Source organism: Artibeus jamaicensis, unplaced genomic scaffold (assembly GCF_021234435.1).
Source record: "Artibeus jamaicensis isolate MK-2021 breed Jamaican fruit bat unplaced genomic scaffold, CSHL_Jam_final contig_64, whole genome shotgun sequence".
Lineage (NCBI taxonomy): Eukaryota > Metazoa > Chordata > Mammalia > Chiroptera > Phyllostomidae > Artibeus > Artibeus jamaicensis.
The window spans coordinates 15,071,466-15,092,828 of NW_026521911.1; the positions used below are offsets into that span (position 1 = coordinate 15,071,466).

At 38.7% G+C, this 21,363-nt stretch overlaps 1 protein-coding gene across 3 annotated transcripts in view; it reads right to left on the reverse strand.

The window, feature by feature from the left end:
• The window catches only part of GRM5 (glutamate metabotropic receptor 5), a 447,694-nt gene that overhangs the window by 85,653 nt on the left and 340,678 nt on the right, over positions 1–21,363 (reverse strand). For all 3 annotated transcript variants that reach the window (XM_037137610.2, XM_037137609.2, XM_037137608.2), the window contains exon 4: positions 305–551. In XM_037137610.2, coding sequence (XP_036993505.1) covers positions 305–551 — 247 coding nt within the window. The remainder of the gene's footprint in view (positions 1–304; positions 552–21,363) is intronic.

Consider the following 21,363-nt stretch of genomic DNA (forward strand, 5'->3'; position numbering starts at 1 on the left):
CACACGGAATGACATGGCAAACAGAACTTGCTTTTGATCATCTGTTATCACAGATGATCCTCTGTGAGCCTCCTGCCTCTGTGTTTAGATCTTTGAAATGTGGGGATGATTCCAAGACTTAGCACATCAGCATCCACACTTTTCCCTGGCCACAGGAAATAGGGCTCTACTCACTTTGTGGTGTCAGAGGTAGTCAAACACAGCCAGGATGCCTGGATAACCACAAAGGAGAGAAACAGCACCTCAGGATCAAGAGATGGCTGTTGTTCAGGCTCTATTGTCTAGAGGAGAATTGTAACAATACCTTCCTGGAGAGTCGCCGTTCTCATCAAATAGGATTGTATCTCCGGAAACCCCAGTAAAGTTGGTTTTCATCAGGGAGTCCAAAAGCTTCCGCCCATCGATAGGTTTCATTGCATCGCAGAGGCCTGCGTAGCCAGGGCAGAGGGACATCTGCATGTTGTGGAGGCCATAGGCCATAGAATAGATTGCATTGATCACAAATCCCATTTTGGAATCTTGAACATGATGTGTTCTCAGAGTCAGAGAACCTGTTGGGAAACAAATTAGGAATTAACTCTGAGATTTAATTCCACTATAGGTATGTCTATGACTCTAAATAATTAGAAAATGCAGTAGAACGATATTATAGTTAGAACCAGAGGCAATACTAAGACCCAGGAGCCAAGTACTATGCCTAATAATTAATTGTCTTCTATTTCTGTTTTTTTTTCCTCCAAATCTTGAAGGACCTGAATCCCCAACAGTACCAAGATTCAGTTACCCCATTAACAGATTCTGGGAATGGATATAGGATAGCACTGCATTTCTCTACCACAAAAGTTATCTTAAGGATGAACTAATATCTCTTGAACTCTGCTGTGATAACATACTTCCAAGATTTAGAAATCCTCAACAAATCTCCAAATCAACAGGGAAGCGAACTTGATCCCCCACTATCTTGCCTCAGCTTACGTTTTAGACTTTTTACCTGTCACTTTGAAACTCAAAGTATGTGCTCTCCATAAACTGGACTATTTGGAAATTATGAAATATAACATTTAAACACAATTAATTCATTAATTCCACAAACATTTACTGAAGTCTGAGTATACATAAAGCTGTGTGGCAGATGAGATGGAGACACTACAAAGATGAATAAACATGATTCTGCATGTAAGAAGAAACTTGTACAATAATAGAGATACATTATCTAACTACAGTGAAAGGTATAAGGTGATAAATCTGTAATATAAGTGGAATTACAATCTATAGAGGCCCAAAGAGGGAAATTGACATTAAAAAATTAATGCCGGGTTTGGGTTATTGATTCAGGAAAAATAGAGTGAGTGCCTACTCCTTCTCACTGCTCAGCACTTGCTGTGAGTGGGGGGAAAACGTTGAACAAGATGAACATGATTTTTGCTCTTGTTGTCTTAGAGTCTAGAGGGCAGATGTGCCTCTGGTTTGGCAAGTGCTGAGGCAGGACTGAGTCAGGAGGGACACCAGACCCAGAAGCTCACTAAACCTGGCATTATGGTTGAGTGTCGGCTGGAAGAAGAGTAGGGGAAGAGTGATCCAAGCATGTCTGAAGGTATGCACATGAAACAGAGCATAGTGTATTTGGGAAATTTTGAAATGGCCAGATCATGGAATGGATGATAAGAGAATGGGGAGAACTGAAATAGTAGAGAGGGTAGGACTGATTAAGCTACTGTAAGTTTGATATACATGATTATAAGGGCATGAGAATCCTTTATAGGGTTTAAACTGTAAGGAACCTGGTCAGATTTCTCTTTTAGAAAGACCCATCTGGCTAAAGTATGGAGAAAGATTTAAGGGGCTATAGGAGTGGAGTCAGGAAGACATGTGAAGAAGTAATGCCACAATCCCAGTGGTAGCTGAAAATAGCCCTCACTGGGGTAGAGGTCATGGTTATGGTCATGAGTGTTTAGAATGCAGAATCTCTTTCCAGGTCCAGTGACTGAAGAATGCAAAGGAATGCGACAAATAGAAAGAGCATGGTAATAAGGTGAAAGGAAAGCCCAGGTAATGACAGAGTTTGTCGTATGGTGAAAAGTTTTCTTTAAGTGGAATAAAAAGGAACTCTCCAAAGATAGCATGGTTCTTGATAAACTTTTAAACTCTAGAGATATACTATCCTATTCTTGATTGCTGGCTCTCTAAGTTTCCATGAGCAGAGAGGACTGCTAGGAAAACTAGCATGGTTCATCCTGACATAAGGGTAAGATGAGGAATCCTGCTTCCTTCTCAAGGCGACACTGGCCTCAGGCTACCAACCAAACCTTACAATTTCCTTCTCTACGCTGAGTCTATTAGTACTTCCACGTTTCTTCTCATACTGCTGGAAACTCCATTCCTCCAGGTGCTAAGTCAAATACTTTGGTGGCACTTTTCACTCCTCTTTTTTCTCTTCATAACTTTTCAACTCTTATTTGATCTATTTTCAAAATACATCCAGAATTAAATTTTTCCTTTCTAATCTACTTCTGCCAGGTTCAAGATATATCATTCCCTGCCTGGATTATAGCAACAGTCTTATAACTGGTATCTTCACTACCTTTGTCCATCTTGCTACTCAAGCTGATTTTCAACAAAACCAGCCAGATAAATTCCATTAAAATATGTCAGATTAAGATGCTCCTCTGATCAGATTTATCGGTGACTCCCTTATCACCAAAAGTAAAAGTCAAGTCCTTGCAATGACCACAAAAGAGTTGGAGTTTGGCTCATGGTGCTCCACCCTTACCCTGTGACTGCATTCCGGCTACTCTGAACTTACATTATTCCTCTCCAGACACACTGACCCTCAAACATGCCAGGTGTGTTTCTGCCTCAGAGATCTATAGAGCCTGTTCCCTCCCCCAGTCACATCTTTACTTAAATATTGTCCTCTCTGTGAGACTTACCTGGATATTCTGCCTAAGTTTCATTCCCACCTCACACTCCCCAACTCTTTTCCCAATATTCTTTTTTTTCCCTTACCACCACTTAAATACTGTATTTATATATCTGTCTGGTTTATTGTCTGTCTCATCCACCCACTGAAATGTGAACTCTGTGAGGACAGGGATTTTTTTTTCCTGTTCTGTTCACTACTCGGTGCTTAGAACAGTGCCAGGCACATAGTGGGTCCTCAATAAATATTTGTTGAATGCATTAAAAAACTGACCCTTCCAACTAGACTATCCCTTCTATTTTCTTTTCCTCCCTGACCCTGTTAACACTAAACCAGCTTATTTTTAAAGACTCCAAGAGCACTTCCTTCACAAAGCCCACCATTGTTGCAGATACTAAAATTAAGCTGGTCCTTCCAAACTCTCTATTACTTTCTTTGTACCTCTCTCAGGCACCCTGTATACCATACTAGAGCAACGCAGGTATACTCAGGGGGAGGAAAATTTGAACATCAGTCCCCAAGTCAGCCTCTCCCCTACCTTTCTCTGTGTAACTCCCTAAATAGAGGCAGAGTTACTCACCTGGTTGATTCTATTTCCCAAAAACTGAATGAAAATAGGTCGTCTTTGGGGCTGTCTTAGGTGCTTGATCTTGAGCCTAATCCACATACTGCAACTCAGCTTCCAAACCCACTATCAGGATTTAGCAATAGGTGATTTTGTGTCTATTAAACGGGTGGTAATTTGATTCTTACCCTTTTATTTTTCACCTTCTGAGCAGAATTGGGAGACCTGAGTTTGAATTCCTGCTTTATGTCTTCCTAGCTCTGTGACTTTGACAAGTTACTTAAATTATCTAAGATTAAATTTAGTCATTTGTTAAATGGTGGCCTTAATCAAGCAAGGGCGATATGAGAATTAAATGCTTAGGAAAGTCTAAGTACCTCACTCAAAGCCTGGAAGAAGGTAGGTCCTTCATAAACAGTAAGTATCTTGAAATATAAACCATAATAACCTTTAGGCACTCTGTTTTGTGGTTAAGACTTTGGAGATTAAAAGCTAGGCAAAGGTCTCGTCTAATGCAAAGCTCAGCGGAGCTCCCAGACAGTCATCTTTTAGGTTCCCTTCCTTATTTTTTAATGCCTTATCTGCAATAGACAGCAACTGGCACCAAGGCAATTTGAGCAATATTCATTTGCAAACCAAATCGCAGCGCTTAGGGCATAGTTATTGTACTGTTTATTGAATTGAATTGGGAGCAAGAATGAATATTAGCATTTGTTTGGCAGTTTTCAAAATAATTTTTGTGTGTACCAGTGATGTGCATCAATACTGTATCCAAACTGTAAAGATAAAGAAACTGAGGTGGAGATGGGTTACGTAGATTTTCCAAGGTCTTACAGGTAGTAAAAATCAGAAGTAAACAAGAATTCCTAGTGTTTAGTGTTCTTTTTTTTTCTACACAGCATTGCTTTTCACTGGAAATATGTAGACCCTGAGCACATATGTGTATTGGATACATACTCTATCATATTTTTAGATATTTTAATTAAGAGTTAAAATTAGGGCAAAATAAGCTAGTAGTTGGATCTTTCCTGGAAAGCGCTGTTTCAGTTCCCTCCAAGAGCGCCCCCTGGTGCTGCCTAAGACCTGGGTCCAGGAATATACAAGAGGCCCTGAGCAACAGCAAGAGCTTGGAAACCAAAGAAAACGTTTGTGCAGCATGTTGACTCATTTGTTGTTATTGAGCACCTGGGACCAACTGGCCTATTTGGGCAGCATTAGGGCCTTATAAAAGTTCCTCGTAACTGCATATTTTCCCTTATCACCCAGAGATTTCAAATGATTGCAAAAAAAAAAACAAAAAAACTTGTTAGAAGAAACCAATAGAACTTAAAGTAAGCCTCTGAAATTTCTCAAGTCTTTGATACATGTATTTTTTAAAAAGAATATTTTAATCTGTTGTAGCATTCAGGATGTAGCAGGGCTTCAATTCAAAGACATTGGAGTTTGACTTGTGCCCACTTTCAAGACATTTCCCTTTATTAGAAGGAACAATTCATGGCAGAACTCTCACCTTCAGGGAGCTGGCAGAGCTCTGCTGAGTTATGTGCTAACAAAATAGATACTTTTCAAAATGCTTTAATTTCTTAAAACTCAATGAACTAGGAGCTATTTCTACTATAGATGAAGAAACCAAGGAAATCAGGATGATCGACTAAATCATTGGCGAGCTTAGCTTTCTGTGTATAATAGGGAGTGCTGTTCACATTTAAAAGTAATTAATACAATAGACTCAATGTTTGTCGATGTGGGGGCACTGTCGGTTAATTAGAGGATTCTTCTGCCTCATTTCTTCAGGCTTCTATCTCTGTCTAGCTCCATCCCCTTCTTAACTCCACACACTTCTGAAGGAGGTGAATCTGCACGATGTCTTATGCTAGGTTAGAGAGCACATGCCAATTCAGAGCAGCAGAGCATATAGGGCAGGTTCTGGAACCAGCAGCCGGTTAGAATCACAGCTGTGCTCCTTATTAGCTATGTGACTTTGGCCAAGATCATTAACCATTCTGTGCCCGAAGAAAATGGGTTTTGTGCAATATTTTAAAATATTTTGATTTTAACAGAAATGGTTTTATGCAAGGATTAAATAAGTTTATACTTATAAATCATTTGATAAAATGAATTGATTTATGTCACTTGGTTCTGTTACCAATGCTCTGGTTTGTTTCTCTACATTCAAAATATAAAGATCTGGAAGAAGTACATTGCCAAGCAGAGGTATTAGCCAGGCCGCATGTGCCTAGTGTGTTCATTCAGGGGCTGTATAATATGAGGCTTTGGACTGTTTTTCTCAGAGAAATACCACAAACGGATTGGATCCATCTCAGACAGTAGACTCCTGTTTTACTTTCTGATCACTTCTTTAACATAGACATGTCAGACTATTATACCAGCTGTATAGTGTTCCTTTGTATGGCTATAGCACGATTTACTTGTACTAATTCCACAGTGTCTTATAATTTCTTGCTTGGCTCACCACAACAGCCTCCTAACATATCTCACTGCCTCCCATCCTGCCCTACCTGAGTCTCTGTGTTTCCAATGTAGATATGTAGAGAGTAGTCTTTCTTTAGCACAAAACTGACTTTTTAGTCCCTTATCAAAACCATTCAGCTGAGAAGCAAATTATACTGTAAATGCCTTTTCCTGACTTTCAAGACCTTTCTTATTCTGTCCTCCATTTACCTCTTTACTCTGATCTGTCATGCTCCCTAAGGACGAAGATTTGGCATCATTCTCAGAGGTGGCCATTGTGTCTAACACAGCACCTTACACATAATTGGCACTAATAAGGCATATTAAGTATGTGAGTGAAGCCTGATATTTCAGAGATGTCACCGAATGCCAGATTTGGTCCTCAGATTGTCAAATCAGTTTACTAGAGCAATTGTTCCTTTGTAGAAAGACACTAAACAAAACTAAATAGCAATGCCAGTTTACAGCAGGATCTGCCAGGTGGCCCATGACCATTAAACAATCTCGTGTGCTTTTACCAACTAATAGAACTACAGGGCAGAAATTCTGGTCCAGTCAAGATGGAGAAAGCACTCTTCACCCTGTTTGAGTACAGCTAAAAAGCCTTGGGTGGAATGACTTTCTGAGGATCCTAAGCAGTAAATGGATGGTAACAGGTGGACTGGGGAAGGAAACCAGAATTCATAACACCACTGAACCATGCATGAGATTCTTGGATCCCTTTCCTCCAGGACCTCCTGGCCTGGACTCAAAGGCAGCTCAAAACGTGAACTGTGTACCAGTCCCAGGGGCAGGCAGAAAGAACACAAAGAGGAGCTCTCTATTTCTGGTCTGAAGAATGGGAAGGGCACCCTACGGGTCAGAGAGAGTAGAAGTAATTTCATTTTTCTTTTCTATTTGTTTGTTTTCCAATGCAAACTCCCAGGCTTCTTCACAGAAAGGATGGTGGCAAAGGCAATTGTGGCTCAGCAAACACTTGTAAATTAGAGTGAGACCCCTTGTCTGTGACCAGAGAGACTGAGTTCTCCCTTCCAGTATAGAGAAACTCCCTGTTGCTTTCTCCCTTCCTCTAGCCTCTCCCCACTTGGCTCCCATGGCAAAGCTAGTAGAAGATACAGGAAGTGTGAGGCAGAGGTAGAAACTACAGGCTCAGATTTCTACCCAGGGGACCAGGAGGGGAATGGGAGAGGTTGGACACCGGAGTGTCACAGAGACTGTGGAGAGGGGAGGAGCTCAAGAACGTGATCCACAAAATTGAATACAAACTCCTAGGCTCCTGCCTGAGCTGTGCAGGCATGGATTTAACCTCAGTCGGCATACCAAAGTTTTGAGATGTGAACAGTGGGCACAACGTTGCCTGGGTCCAAGACTGGCGGCTCCTTGAGGCACATGGGCTGTGGACTCAGATGGCACTGCACAAGCTTGGATGATCGCCCCGATGGCGGAATCACAGCCCACAGACGTGGGGGTGAACATGTAACCTGAAGCTAACTGCGGTGGTTTCCTGTATGCTTTAAATTAACATTCTATGACATAACATTAGATAATCATGAGATGACAGCTGGAGTAAGGGACTGTCTGTGATCATTTGGGAGTGCTGAAAGGGTCCCATCACCTTTTATTGATTTTCTGCCCATATTTTTGAGCTCCCTGCTCTCCTCTGGTTGGCAGAATCTTTTTTTAGATGTCTTCATTAAACTCAGTTATATTCGCTTCCTTTGTTCTTGCTTTTTAGACACTACACAAAAATTCTGGCTTGTTACCTAATTTATTTGTTGACATATTCAGAGTTTAATGATGTTATTGATTAAATAGACACTTACAGAGTCCTTACTGTATGTCAAACGCTGTGCTTGGTACTGGTGATCTAAACATGAGTAACATCATTCTCTCTCCTCAAAAAACTCAGCATGTAAGGAACACAGGGGCTCAGTGATAGACGTTTGTGGGGGCCCAAGAAATTTTACCTTGTTAGACAGATTCTAAAGTCCTGAGTGTGTATAATAAAAGGGCTCATTTTTTCCCAGACTTCTTTTCTTATTCAATAAGCAGGAGGAAAGAGAGAACATGCTAATGACTTGGCGTGTTAATGAATGAAGGAGCTGGATTTCATTCAGCAGTATTAACTTTGTTCAAGGATCCCTTTTTAGGGCCTACTACAGGTCAGGCCAAAGTAGGCAGGAGGATTTGTGCCAACCCAAACTGGCCAGCTGCCCTCAGGCCTAATCTGAGAAATGCAAGAGGGAGGAATGGTTACTCTCTGTTTCTTTAAAACTGGATTCCTAATTCAGAACACTGAACATTCACTTCTAGTTCTACTATTGTTTAATCAAATCAGAAGACCCCAAAAGGATTAGCAGACACTAAATCCTCCAATCTGGAATGACAATTTAATTTTACAGCTCTCAAAACATGTTCCCTAATTCATCTGGGGAACTGGAACTTTGAAGCTTAGTTCCTGGTAAACAAAGGGAAATCAGACTGTCTCAAAAAGCAGAATAAGAAAATGTCTGAGGTACGAGAGACCTGAGAAAGCTTCTACTCTAGAAACTGCAGAATGGAAGCCCTTGGGCCAAATTCTTTTGTTCTTGTTTGGCCTAAATATTCTTCTGTGGAAATTTCACGTAAGAATCCAGCTTTGTAGACTCTCTTGAAAAACTCAGATGTCACAATAATTGGCTTCGCCTTCTCACGTGGCGAATATTGACCTGCTTCTATTTTTTACTTCTTGGGCTCCTATACTAATCTGCTCCAATACACTTATTTTATAGATGATGGAAATAAGGTGGAGGGAAGGAAAAGATTTCCCTAAAGTCATACCTGGTGGTAGCTGGCCTGATGCATGCTGTGTCCAAATTCTTGGATTAGCTCATTTTCATGTGGGAGGTAAGGGAAACCATGATTTAATATTGTTTTCAGCAAGTTAACTCATGACCGTAGGCTAATGAAACTGGCAAATTAGTTCTTTGTGTCAGTCCTTATGCTAGAAACTAAAAGGCATTCAGATTGTCCTCATTATTTCCTCACCACCTACCAGTAGAGAAAGAATAGTAAAGAAAAGCAGGCTGTATGGGAAGGAATTCAAGTATTTGCTAGAAAGGAGATTATAAATTGGGAAGATGCTATTGGATAACATACTGTAACAGTGCAATGAGGATGAATTACAGTGAAACAAATTCTCCTGATTCTCATTTATTTTCTAACTCTACTCGTTCCTCATGCATATGGCAAATGGATTCCAGTTTTACTCAGTGGATGGCACCATAATTTGTTTCCTGCTGTGACAGCAGGGCAGAGCATCCTCCAAGACAGAATTAATCTTCTGCCATTACCTGCTCTCACAGAAGTGTGTTTATACCTCTATTACAACACATAATGCTTTCTGCCAGGCATTAGAATTATCTATGTGCTTGTCTGTGCCCATCACAGAGGATGAGCATTCTGAAGGCTAAAACGATCTTGTTTATATTGCATCTTCCAGTTTCAATACTGTCGCATAGAGTATGCAGTTTATTCTTTTATTTAACATTTATCAACATCTTGTGCAAAAGCTTCTAAACATACTAGGAGATTCAGAGATTAGTTTAGAATAGACAGTCCACTCTATGCTGACTAAGCCCACATTGATCTTGTTTATTATCATATTTTCAGCATCCAGAACAGTGGTCAATATTGTCAAGAATATATTGGCAGGTCATATGAATGATGGACAAATATGAATAGATTTACTGCATGGAATTAATATATAGTGGGCCAGACCATGAAATTAATGAAGACACAGATAGCTTTTTGGGAGCATATTAAGATTAATAAAATAAAGGACTAGTTATGTGATCTAGGACTTGGAGAGAGACTAGTGATGTCACGAATGAAAGATTAGTCTATGGGAGGACAGAAGTAACCAGTGACATTCCACAAATTACCATCCCCTTTCCTAACACTGTATGTGCCTCCTGTGTATCAGGAAGCACTGGAAACCCAGAGTTGTACCGTTCTCCTGTAGAGACACTGGTTTCGATTTTCTGCAATGTCTCCATTTTATAACTGTGCCTGAAATACAGGCAGTTGACCTCTAAATGCTGATGTTGAAATGCAAATGATGGCAGGAGCTGTGGAAAGAAGACACCTTCAGGGAGCTACAGAAGCTCAATAGGGATTATACACTTCTATGTGCAGAACACCAACTTTTTAAATTTAAATGATTCACCATTAAAAGCTGGTTGGCAGCCCTCTGATAGATATTTCAGCTAGCATATCTCTTTCATTCACATTGCAGTATTTTGAGGAACTTGCATGTGGTATATAAATGAAGGAAGAATTCCATGGGGATATAAAAGCTGGTGGTTATGATATTATTCAAAAGAAAATGTGACAAAAAGCCACAGTATCACATTCTCCTTATTATACTCAGACCAAATTCCGAGACCAGCCCTTTCCTACTTGGCTCTATCCATCTTCGTCACTGTTATTCTTTTTCATTTTAACTGTGTTTCATAATATTACAGATATGGCTATCTCATCTTTCTCTGATGGGCTTCCTATCATATTTTAAAATAGTTTAATTGTCACTTTACTGTGAAGTCTTGCTAGAGTTTCCCAGTTGGATTGAATAATTCCTTTTTCAGAGCTTCTTTATTGGGAAACCAAGGAAAACAATATCTGCTTGTAGAGTTGTGAGAATTAGGGACAATAAATACAGAAGTCATGACTCTGCAACCAGTATTCAATGACTAGAAATTCGTGCTGTTTTTGTTGTACACATAGTACAATTTATATGCAAAAGATTACTAGAATAGTTTAATAGATTGATAAAACTTCCTGTCCCCCACCTGTACAAATTTGAGAATTACTATGCTCTTTTTACTCACACAATGTTTATACTTCTGAACATAAGGGATGCTAAAAATTTAAGACTTTTACTTCTAATTAATATAATGAGCATGCTAAATGAAAACCCAATCTCATATAATAAGTACCATAATTGAAATGAAGTAGAAAATTGAAAAAAAAATGAATTACATTGCTGTATATAAATTTTCTGCAAAAATTTCAACCACAAAATGCAGAGTTCACAAATTGTACACAAAGAAGATGAATTATTATGTGTATCAAAAGAGATTGGATTAGTGTAGAAATATTTGTATAAGATGTTATACATTGGATTTTTTAGTAAAAAGTCTATATGAAGCTCCCTCTTTTGAGTGTACTAGTTACTGTACCATTAGAACTAGCTTTTACTTTATTAAGGACAATAATGCCACTTTCAACCATGACAATGGTTATTTTCTACAAACCACTTTAGTCTGACATATTTTAAAGTTAGTTATTAAAGGATAGGAGATGGGAGAAGAAAGCATCCTACAGATGTTAGATGCTTAGTATTCATGGTCTCACTTAATTCTCATGGCAAACCTATAAACTGAGCATTGTATTCTGCCTCTGTTTAGCTGAGAAAATTTTGGCTCAGAGAGTTAAAATTGAATGCCAGTGACATATAAAAAAGTAAAACGTGGTAAAGTGGAATTTCAAACTCAGTTCAATGGCTCCATAGGCTGACCTTTCTGTGCTCATATCTCCCCTAACTTTTTATAAATGTAAGAAGGTCACTTTGTCAAATGTCATTTTCTGTCACTTGAAACTCAGAATAATCATCTCTACTAACTTCTGAGGGTAGCACTTGAAGACCAAATGAAAAACATGTTAAAGATTTTAATTAATAATAATGGGTAATATTCATTGATAAATTATCATTATTCTAATTTAATCATTACAAAAGCCTTACCATTAGCTTTGCTTTTTAATACAAGGAAATTGAGGTTCATATATGTTAGACAAATTTTCTAAGGACAAACAGATTGAAAACACATCAAATTGTAAGGCATTGCTATATCTGGACTGAACACTTTTCAAACACTCCAGCACTGTATTACACAGAGAATCTTGGGGGGTGAGTACAATCCATTCTTTGAAACATTAACTTTCTTACCACCTAGGCTCATTCCAACTTAACTCCAATCATCTATCTGAGCCGCAGACAGGTACAACACAACCAAAGTTTTCTCTAGTGGACTGGTATTTAATACCTGTGTTAGAGTCAAAATCCAGTAACATGGAAACTAAACTAGATCTCTGGACTATTCAGTGATTTTTCTACTTTCATCATTATGTAAAGTTCCAAATTGGTTCAATGGTGGCTCAGTGTTATCAGCTAGAATAACTATTTGAATTCTGATCCAAGTATTGAAATTTATAAAAATTACTGATTTGGTTCTATCTAGTGTTCCATGTGTTTGTTTTGCATTTATGGAAGGCAGCACACTAAATGGAAGGCAGTACACTAAAAAAGAAGATAATTTTAGATGCTTGGATTCAAATTTTAGCTCTTTATTTGTCAGTCATGTGTCCTTGCCTAGGCAATCCAGTAAACCTCACTGAGCATTTGTTTGCTCATTTGTAAAATTACAATTACAATAATATCTGAGGATTGGGAGAGAGCAAGTGAAGGAAAGAGGAAGAGGAAACCCTGAACCATTTATCATTGTAAAAATAATATTATTATTTTATAATCTATAGATTTTAGGGCAGGTTATACCAGTTCTCCAAAGAAATTTGTGAGCTGGATCATCTGGCCTGACATTCATCCAGAGTGAAGCAATTCAGAACTGAAACAGTACTGTCCTTTGGAAAGAACTCCCACTTGTTACCTCTAATCATTGCTGGAATTCAAGGTGGGATCTGCCCTTGGTTATATAGTAACCATGGCTCTATGTGAAGATGTTTCTGTCCTGTGTCTGAAATAATACTTCTCTTCTCTGTATAGTCTCTAGGATTGATGCATATTTAAAAAAATCACAATGAAAAGTCATGGAGTTGAAGAATGAAATGATCCACAAAGACATTTCAGTTGTATATGACAATCTCTTATTTAAAAACATTTACTAAAACATCAAGTTTAAAAAGAAGTAATGAAGATAAACAACTGCTTAAATACACAGTTCAACCTACCTTCGTGAGTATGCACTGATTTTATTACAACCTGGACTTTGCTTTCTTTGATTCCTGGGATCACCAACTCTGCACAGGCTCAGAGCTGCATGCAGGAGGTAGGGGTGACTAGAGAGGGGAAGGGACACCTGTCACCTGGTCTTTTAATAAACATGTAATATACATCCTTTTTTCCATTCAACAAATGTCTATTGAGCACCAACTGAAGCTATTCTAGCCAGAGTTTTCGGCTAATATTTGTCAAACACCTTATGTACTCAATAATCTGTAGAATTATCTAATAGCTGCAGAGAAGTCATTCCCATGTGTGTGCACATATTAGCTTCTTTTAGTTACACAGCCTGAGGCTTGAGACTGCTTTGCTACTTACTGGGTGTGTATCTTGAGCAAGTTATTTAACCTTACTAAGCATTTTTTGCTTCATTTTTTCATAAAAGGACACTAATAGTAGCTATCTCCTAAGATTGATGGCAGCATACAATGAGTTTGTGCTGGGAAAGTGTGGGTAAGAATAGCAAGCAAGGAACTGCTTATTAATGTTAATTATGACAATGATCATGGTAATGAGACCACTTATATCATTTCCAATTACTGAATTAAGCTATAGTAATCTTCATTATCTAGCTGCATAGAATCCAAATCCCCTCCCTAATTTGGATGAGTTCTTCATTACACCTGGATTCTAGAAGGCTGTAAGATCCTTTCACTGGGAAAGTTGGAGTAGCCTTGTCTTCCTGTGTTCTCCGTTCCTTGGTTGTCAGCTAATGGGAATGCATCCCAGGCTCAGGAAATTGGAAACACCTTCCCAGGAATCAGAGAAAGTGACATAAAGTAAAAGGATGGCCAGAATTTATTTGCAATGAAGCAAGCTGTAGGGTCCAAATGCAGTTATGCTCTGGCCAAACAGCTGAAAGCGGAGCTGCTTTGTTTCCTGGCCCCAGGGAGCTGGCCCAAGGTTGCAAACCTGGTCTTCCAGCTACCAGTAGATCCTAGGAGGCCTCAATATCCTTCCTAATAACAGTATTTACTTTTATTTATATTTATTTATTTTAGTTAAGAGAGCCAATCTGAAATTGGTTTCTAGTGATTATAACCCAAACCCCTAACATGGGACGAATTGTTTTTTAGAAAAGAAACCTATTATCAGCTAGATAACTACTTACTAATTATTTGAACTTCATCTATTAATTTTTATAATAATTACTGGTTTGGCTCCATCCCATATTTCATGGGTTGTATGGGCACCTTTAGTCCAACGGAGGGAAATTATTAAATTTTATATTAAAGTAGAGCCATGGACCAAAAGATTTCCTGAGCTGAATTATTTGACAAAAAGAATGCAGACATCAAATTCAGTTCACTAATGTTCCTTTCCCTCATCCAGGTTAGCAGATGCCTGGCATGATGGAAGCTGATTTCACAAGAGATCGCACTCTCCAATTACCTGTGACTATTTGAACCACCTAATTCGGTTTAGAAAAGAATCACCAGATACATTTTTTTCTTTCTCATCACCAACTGAGGCTTAATTAAATATTACATCAAAGCATAAACGGAAACCCTGGTCCATGCCTGTTTTTCTTACCTCCTCCAAAGAAACTGAGAAATAAAGAAGGAAGAAAAATAACAACAGAGAAACTGGCATGAGAAACTGAAAATTTCAGGCATCCAAGGAAATCCTACTAAAGAAAACTTCATGTGCTGCTGAGAATCAGTTCAAACACCAGTTTTATTTTCCAAACCTTCTACATGATGTCCAGTAGCAGTTAGTCAATCAGGCTTAAAAAAAAAAAAAACCCAAAAACTCTTTTGGAGAAATTTACTATATGAGGTCTGTCCAGAAAAAGTCCAGTCATTGTTAATATAACTGGAACAGTGTGCATGACATTGATGTAACCTGGTAGTCAAGGAGAGTGGACTGGAATGCGCATGTGTGAACAATGAGAACTTCACTGTACTAGTCAGTGGAGGCGGTAGATGCCATTGAGTGAGCATGTGTACTGTGTGGCCATCACATTCAAAATGACTGAGTGAGTAGAGCAACAAATCTGCATTAAATTTTGTGTTCAGCTTGAACATTCCTCCATGGAACCTATTCAGATGATTCAGAAGGCTGGCTGCAGCTATGGGCAACTGGTGGTTGGCAGCTTCATCGTGACAACACGCCTGCTCGTGCATCAAGTATAGTGCAGTTTTTTGTCAAACATCCAATCATCCAGGTGATTCAGCCCCTCCACTATAGCCCAGATTTGGCACCTTGTGACTTCTGGCTTTCCCAAAAACTTAAATCACATTTGAAAGGAAAGAGATTTCATACCATTGATGAGATTCGGGAAAATATGATGGGGCAGCAGATGATGCCGGGAACTGTGTGAGGTTCCAAGGTGCCTACTTTGAAGGGGACTGAGGTGTCATTGTCCTATGTACAGTTCCTTTTATCTCTTTCTTCTTCAATAAATATCTCTATTTTTTATATTGCAAGGCTAGAAACCTTCTGGACAGACCTTGCATGTCAGATAGGGTTCTCTAGAACCATAAAACATTCTTGAATACTGTTTTAATATTTTGCTAGAATTTCCCAGATACAACAAATGCCAACTCAAATAGAATACAGAAAATACTTTAACCTGGAACATTCAAAGAAGCAAGCATTTACACATAATTTATCAATTCACTACCCTCTTGTGTTTTGCTCTCCTGTGACTTGGAGAGGTTTGTAGCTTCAATTTATTTGAGTTACATTTTCAGACAATGTAATTTTTGGATGATTTCGTTCTCAAAATTGCATTTTTTTAATTTGTTCTGAAGTGTTGGGCTTCTTAGCTCTACTAAATTGCTAGAGAAAATATTGTGGACCAGGAAATCACTAATAGTGACGTAATTTATTGAATTTTACTAAATATCAGAGAGTATATGCTCTAGACTGAATTGTGTCCCCTTGAAATTGTGATAAAGCTCTATGTGTATGCATGGTGGCATTTGAGATGGGGTCTTTGGGAGATGGGGATTTGGGTGAGTATTGGAAATTGGGACTATGAAACCATGAGGGTGGGGCTCTCGTGTTGGGGTTACGGTCCTCATAAAAAGAAATACAAGAGCTTGCTCTCTTCCTCTCTGCCGTGTGAGGAGGCAGCTGTCTGTAAGCAATGGAGAGGTTCTCAGTAGAACCCAACCATAATGGCACCCTGATCTTGGGCTTCCAGCTTCTAGCCTCCACAACTGTGAGAAAATAAATTCGTGTTACTTAAACATCCCAGTCCATAGTATTTTGTTATGGTAGCCTGGGCTGGCTAAAATACAATGTCAAATGCTTTATTGATACTATTGCACATTCTTTTCATAAGATCTCTAGCAGGTACACATTTAATATTATCCCAAATTTACATCTGAGGAAACTAAAGAAACAGAGTTTAAGCAACTTGTCCAGTGTCAGAGAGCTGTTAAGTGGCAGAAACGATATAAATCTAGCCTGTCAAATGACAAAGTTTTTACTTAACTGTAATACTATGATGTTCTCCAATGTGTATAAATTTTTATGTAGATTCACTACCTATGAATCAATTGAACCAGATTGTGATATTAACATATGAGTTTACCTCCTATTTCTTCATAGAACATTTTTTGGTCTAATAGTCCCTGTTCTTCCTGAAGTTACTGTCTGAAAGATGGACACAGGATGATTTTTATCAGCCCTTGAGTTCTCCAAGCTTCCATCTAGGCGTCTCATGTCTACTAGACATGTTTCACTTGAGTAAGCAGACAATACCGTTAGCAATTTTTCACCACAGGATTCTTCATTACCACTGCCTTTTGTTAAGGTACCAGTCCCACTTCTAATGTCTTTGCAATTCTACTTGTGTGACTTCAAACTTGAAATGTTTTAAGCCAAATGCATCTTTGCTACCCACTTAGTCCCTTTTAAAATTTTCTCTATTTTTCTATTAACAAAGTTTTCTCAATAACCTATCATTGAAACCTTGAAGTCACCCTTTACTTCTCTCATTCTCTCAACCTCAGGCATCACCAAGTTTATGCCCCTTTTCTGTCATCCAGCAGTAGTTGCTCTGACACCCTCAAATTTCCAGTGGCTTAATACAATAAAGTACTAATCTCTCCCTCAGCCAATAAACTCCAAGTGATACTTTCATATTAACTTTTGTTAATGTGATTTTTTATTATATCATCTTTTTTTAAAATTTTTTTCAACAAATACTTAATTTAGAGAAGAAAATTCTTTAATTCATAGCCTCACATACACTATCCTTAAGAAAACTTTTCTCTCTTTCATGTCCAGCCTTACCTGTCACTGTCTGTGACACTTCTGCTCTGGTTGAGCAAGCTTACCTTCTACCTCCTGAACAGTCCTTGTGTTTTCTCAGTCCTGTTCTTCAGTTTCTCTGGTCTTCTAAGTTTGGAATACTCTGCTTCAAACTCTCCCAGTCACAGCCCAACCAAACTTCAGGACTCAACCGAAATGCTAACTATGGCAGTAAGGCCCAATCTCCCCAGACACAAGCATTCTCTGCCTTCTCCATTATACATGGATCTCTCAAGGCTCATTTCACTAATTTTCTAGTTAACATGTGTAACCTCATATTAAAAGATTCCGCAGATATATTATACCTGAAGAAACAGATTAACCACTAGATAATCTTTACACCCTCTTTTACAACTTTTAAACTAGCTCAGGATCTTGCTTAGTGGATATTCAAATAAAATAGTAACTAGAATAAAGAAAATAAATTGAAATTTAATAAATGCCCTGAATTTGTATCAATATTTTTTAAAGAAATCATGTGCCACTTGGGTCATATTTAATATCTACTCTGATTTTCAGGAAGCCTCAAGCTAATCAGTAAAATATTTTGAAAGCAACAGCTCATATTTTCTGGACATATTCCAAAAACTGAATTGAGAGGCTCATTAAGAATCATCATGGTAACAGATGGATCCTTTCATTCTTGCAGTCACTTTGGAGTAGAGTAGTATTAATACATCACAACAAAGGTCTGGGAGCAGCTGCCCGCCAGCTGCAGCAAAAAGGTATAGCAAGTCAGGCTAACTAACCTTCCTTTTGTGGCAACCTTCAAGTTTTTACTACCTTAATAGAATAAAAGTTTATTTCTTGTTCACATCACAGACTGATGTATAGTGTGAAGTTGTCCTGAGTATTCCAAGTGACTCAGGGAACCATGCTCTTTCCATCACATGACTTGGGAATTGGACTGCTGTCATTATTGTCCATAGACAAACAGAAGCCCTCTCCATGACAGAATGTGTATGCCAGCACTCCTTTCCTATTTGCTCAGGCTCTCTCCTTGGCCCCTCCTCTCCACTTATCTATACCACATCCAAGCTCTGTCTTCCAATTATTCTTGGATACGCTGACTTGCACTGATTTCTCCTATCCATAGGCTTCCATGACTCTCCCTGGTTGAGTACACATTCAGCGAGCTTTAAGCTTGAGAGACCTTGGGGCACAGTGCCCAGAGCATGGACTGTGGAGCCTGATGGAGTTCAAGTACTTGCAGTACAACTTGTCCTAGAAAAACTAGTAAAACTGTTAAAACTTCAGTTTCCTGCTTTAGTAAATAACTATACTACTACTACTTCTACTCAATGGGATAGGACTGTACTCGAATCTCTCTTCTGCAATGCCTGGCATGTAAAGGCACTCAATAAATGGACATGATTAAAAATACCCACTGCTTTCCCCTGCTACTGCCTGGACCCAAGCCATCATTCTCAGTGTATCACTGCAATAGCCTTCTAATTATCTTCATGATTTCTTTCTTTGCTCATATCTACCATTTATTCTTAACATGACAGCCAAAGTGATCTTTAAAAAAAAAGCCAATTTGAGTTCTTCCTTGCCCAAATTCTCTAATGGCTTCATGTTTTGCTGAAGTAAAATCCAAGGTCAGTGCAATGCCAATAAGAATCTACGAGATCTCACCCTCTGTTACCTCTTTGCTATTATCTCCTAGTGTCCTCCAACTTACTCTCCTCTAGCCATACTGGCCTCCCACCTGTTTCCTCAAAAATGAAAGCTTAGGCCCCTGCGTGGACTCTGTGCTTGTGATTTTCTACTCCCAAACCATGTTTCCCATGTGCAAGGTTTCTGGGGTTTATACAAGGTGCCTTTCTCAGTAAGGTCTTCCCTGACTACCCTATTTAAATTGCATCCACCCTAACATTCTAAATTCTGCTTCCAAATTCTATTTTTTTTTAGTATTTATTACCATCTTGTATAAGGCATAACTACTTATCTACTTTATTTTAATCTATCTCCCCCTAACAAGAATGTAAGCTCCATGAAGGCAGGTATTTTTGTCTGTTTTATTTACTTCTACAGCTCTGGCACCAAATCAAATTGATAATAAGTGGCACATAAAATGCATTCAGTAAGCACTTACTGAAAAGATAAATAATTCATTTAGTTTTAATAACATGTATTTTATTCTTTTATGTTGATAGCCTGCAATCAAGTACCAGATTCTGCTCTTTCCTTAGATTTCCCCCTGGCATTACCCAAGGTTGTAAGGGTATAACAACAATTCCATCATGCTGTTTCACATCTTCGATAGAAGGCTCTCCTGACATCTCAACTGCACATCCCAGCTATAGGGGACAGTAGCTTCTTTATTTAGTAGCCATCAGGCCTATGTGTCAGTTCTCTACAGTTTTTGAAGGTTGTGACACTGGGAATTACTGAAATGTTAAAACACCATGCCAACCATGAGGGCTGTGGTGACAACGATCCCACACAGTTGCCATGGTGATGTGGGTAAATTCATATACCACATCCAACACTTAGCCATAAAATTAAAACTATGATTAGCTTTATATATTGGCTCAGGGCATGGCACCTGTTATAAGGCAGGCATACTAAACCCCCACATTAACTATGAAGAGTAAGGCCAATGAGGCAGAGCAGGCATCTTTTTTTCAATGTTGTATTCTAATAATATACTATTAATCCTTCTTCCTAGCCTGGAGAGGATTGGAAAATCCATTAACACAACATGGTACATTTATTTTTCACAGTAACTTAAAAGCAAATATTTTCCAAAACACAATCTATTGTGATAACATTGTAAGTACAAAGTTTTTTTTTCTTTTTTTTTAAATTTATTTTTTTAAATTGATTATGCTGTTACAGTTGTTCTATTCCCCCCTTCATTCCCCTCCACCCTGCCCCCCCATCCCCTCCATTACCCACCTTTAGTTTATGTCCATGTGTCTCAAGTCCTTTAGGTTCTATATTTCCCATGCTATTCTTGCCCTCCCCCCCCATCTATTTTCTATCTACTGTCTATGCTACTTATTTTCTGTACCTTCTCCCCCCATCTCCTCCTCCCACTCCCCTGTTGCTAACCCTCCTTGAGATCTTCATTTCTATGTTTCCACTCCTGATCTAGCTGTTCTTTTAGTTTGCTTTTGTTTTAGGTGTGGTTGTTAATAACTGTGAGCTTGTTGTTCTTTCACTGTTCATGTTTCTTTAACTTCTTTTTCTTAGATAAGTCCCTTTAACATTTCATATAATAAGGGCTTGGTGATGATGAACTCCTTGAATTTGATCTTATCTGAGAAGCACCTTATCTGTCCTTCCATTCTAAATGAAAGTTTTGCTGGATAGAGCAATGTTGGTTGTAGGTCTTTAGATTTCATGACTTGGAATATTTCTTTCCTGCCCCTTCTTGCCTGTAAGGTCTCTTTTGAGAAATCTGCTGACAGTCTGATGGGGACTCCTTTGTAGGTGATTGTCCCCTTAGCTCTTGCTGCTTCTAGGATTCTCTCCTTCATTTTAATTTTGGCTAATGTAATTATGATATGCCTTGGTGTGTTTCTTCTTGAGTCCAACTTTTTTGGTACTCTCTGAGCTTCTTGGATTTCTTGGAAGTCTATTTCCTTTGCCAGATTGGGGAAATTTTCTTTTATTATTTGTTCAAATAAGGTTTCCACTAGTGACTCTTCCCCTTCTGGTACCCCTATAATTCAGATATTGGAGCGTTTAAAGATGTCCTGGAGGTTCCTAAGACTCTCCTCATTTCTTTGAATTCTTGCTCCTTGACTCTTTTCTGTTTGGCCATTATTTGCTTTCTTCTGGTCCACTCCATTGATTTGAGTCCCAGTTTCCTTTTCATCGCTATGGGTTTTCTGTGCAATTCCATTCATTTCAATTAGTTTCCCCTTCATATATTTGTCTACTTTGTCGGTATAATCAACCAGATCTATGAGGATCCTGATGACCAGTGTTTTAAACTGTGCGTCTGAGAGTTTTGCTATTTCTTCGTCGCTTAGATTTATCTCTGGGGCTTTGAGGTCTTCCTGCGACATTTTTGGTCTGTTCTGGCCCTTTAAATGTGAGAAGCGGCGCCTTGGACTCCCAGGTCGCTGG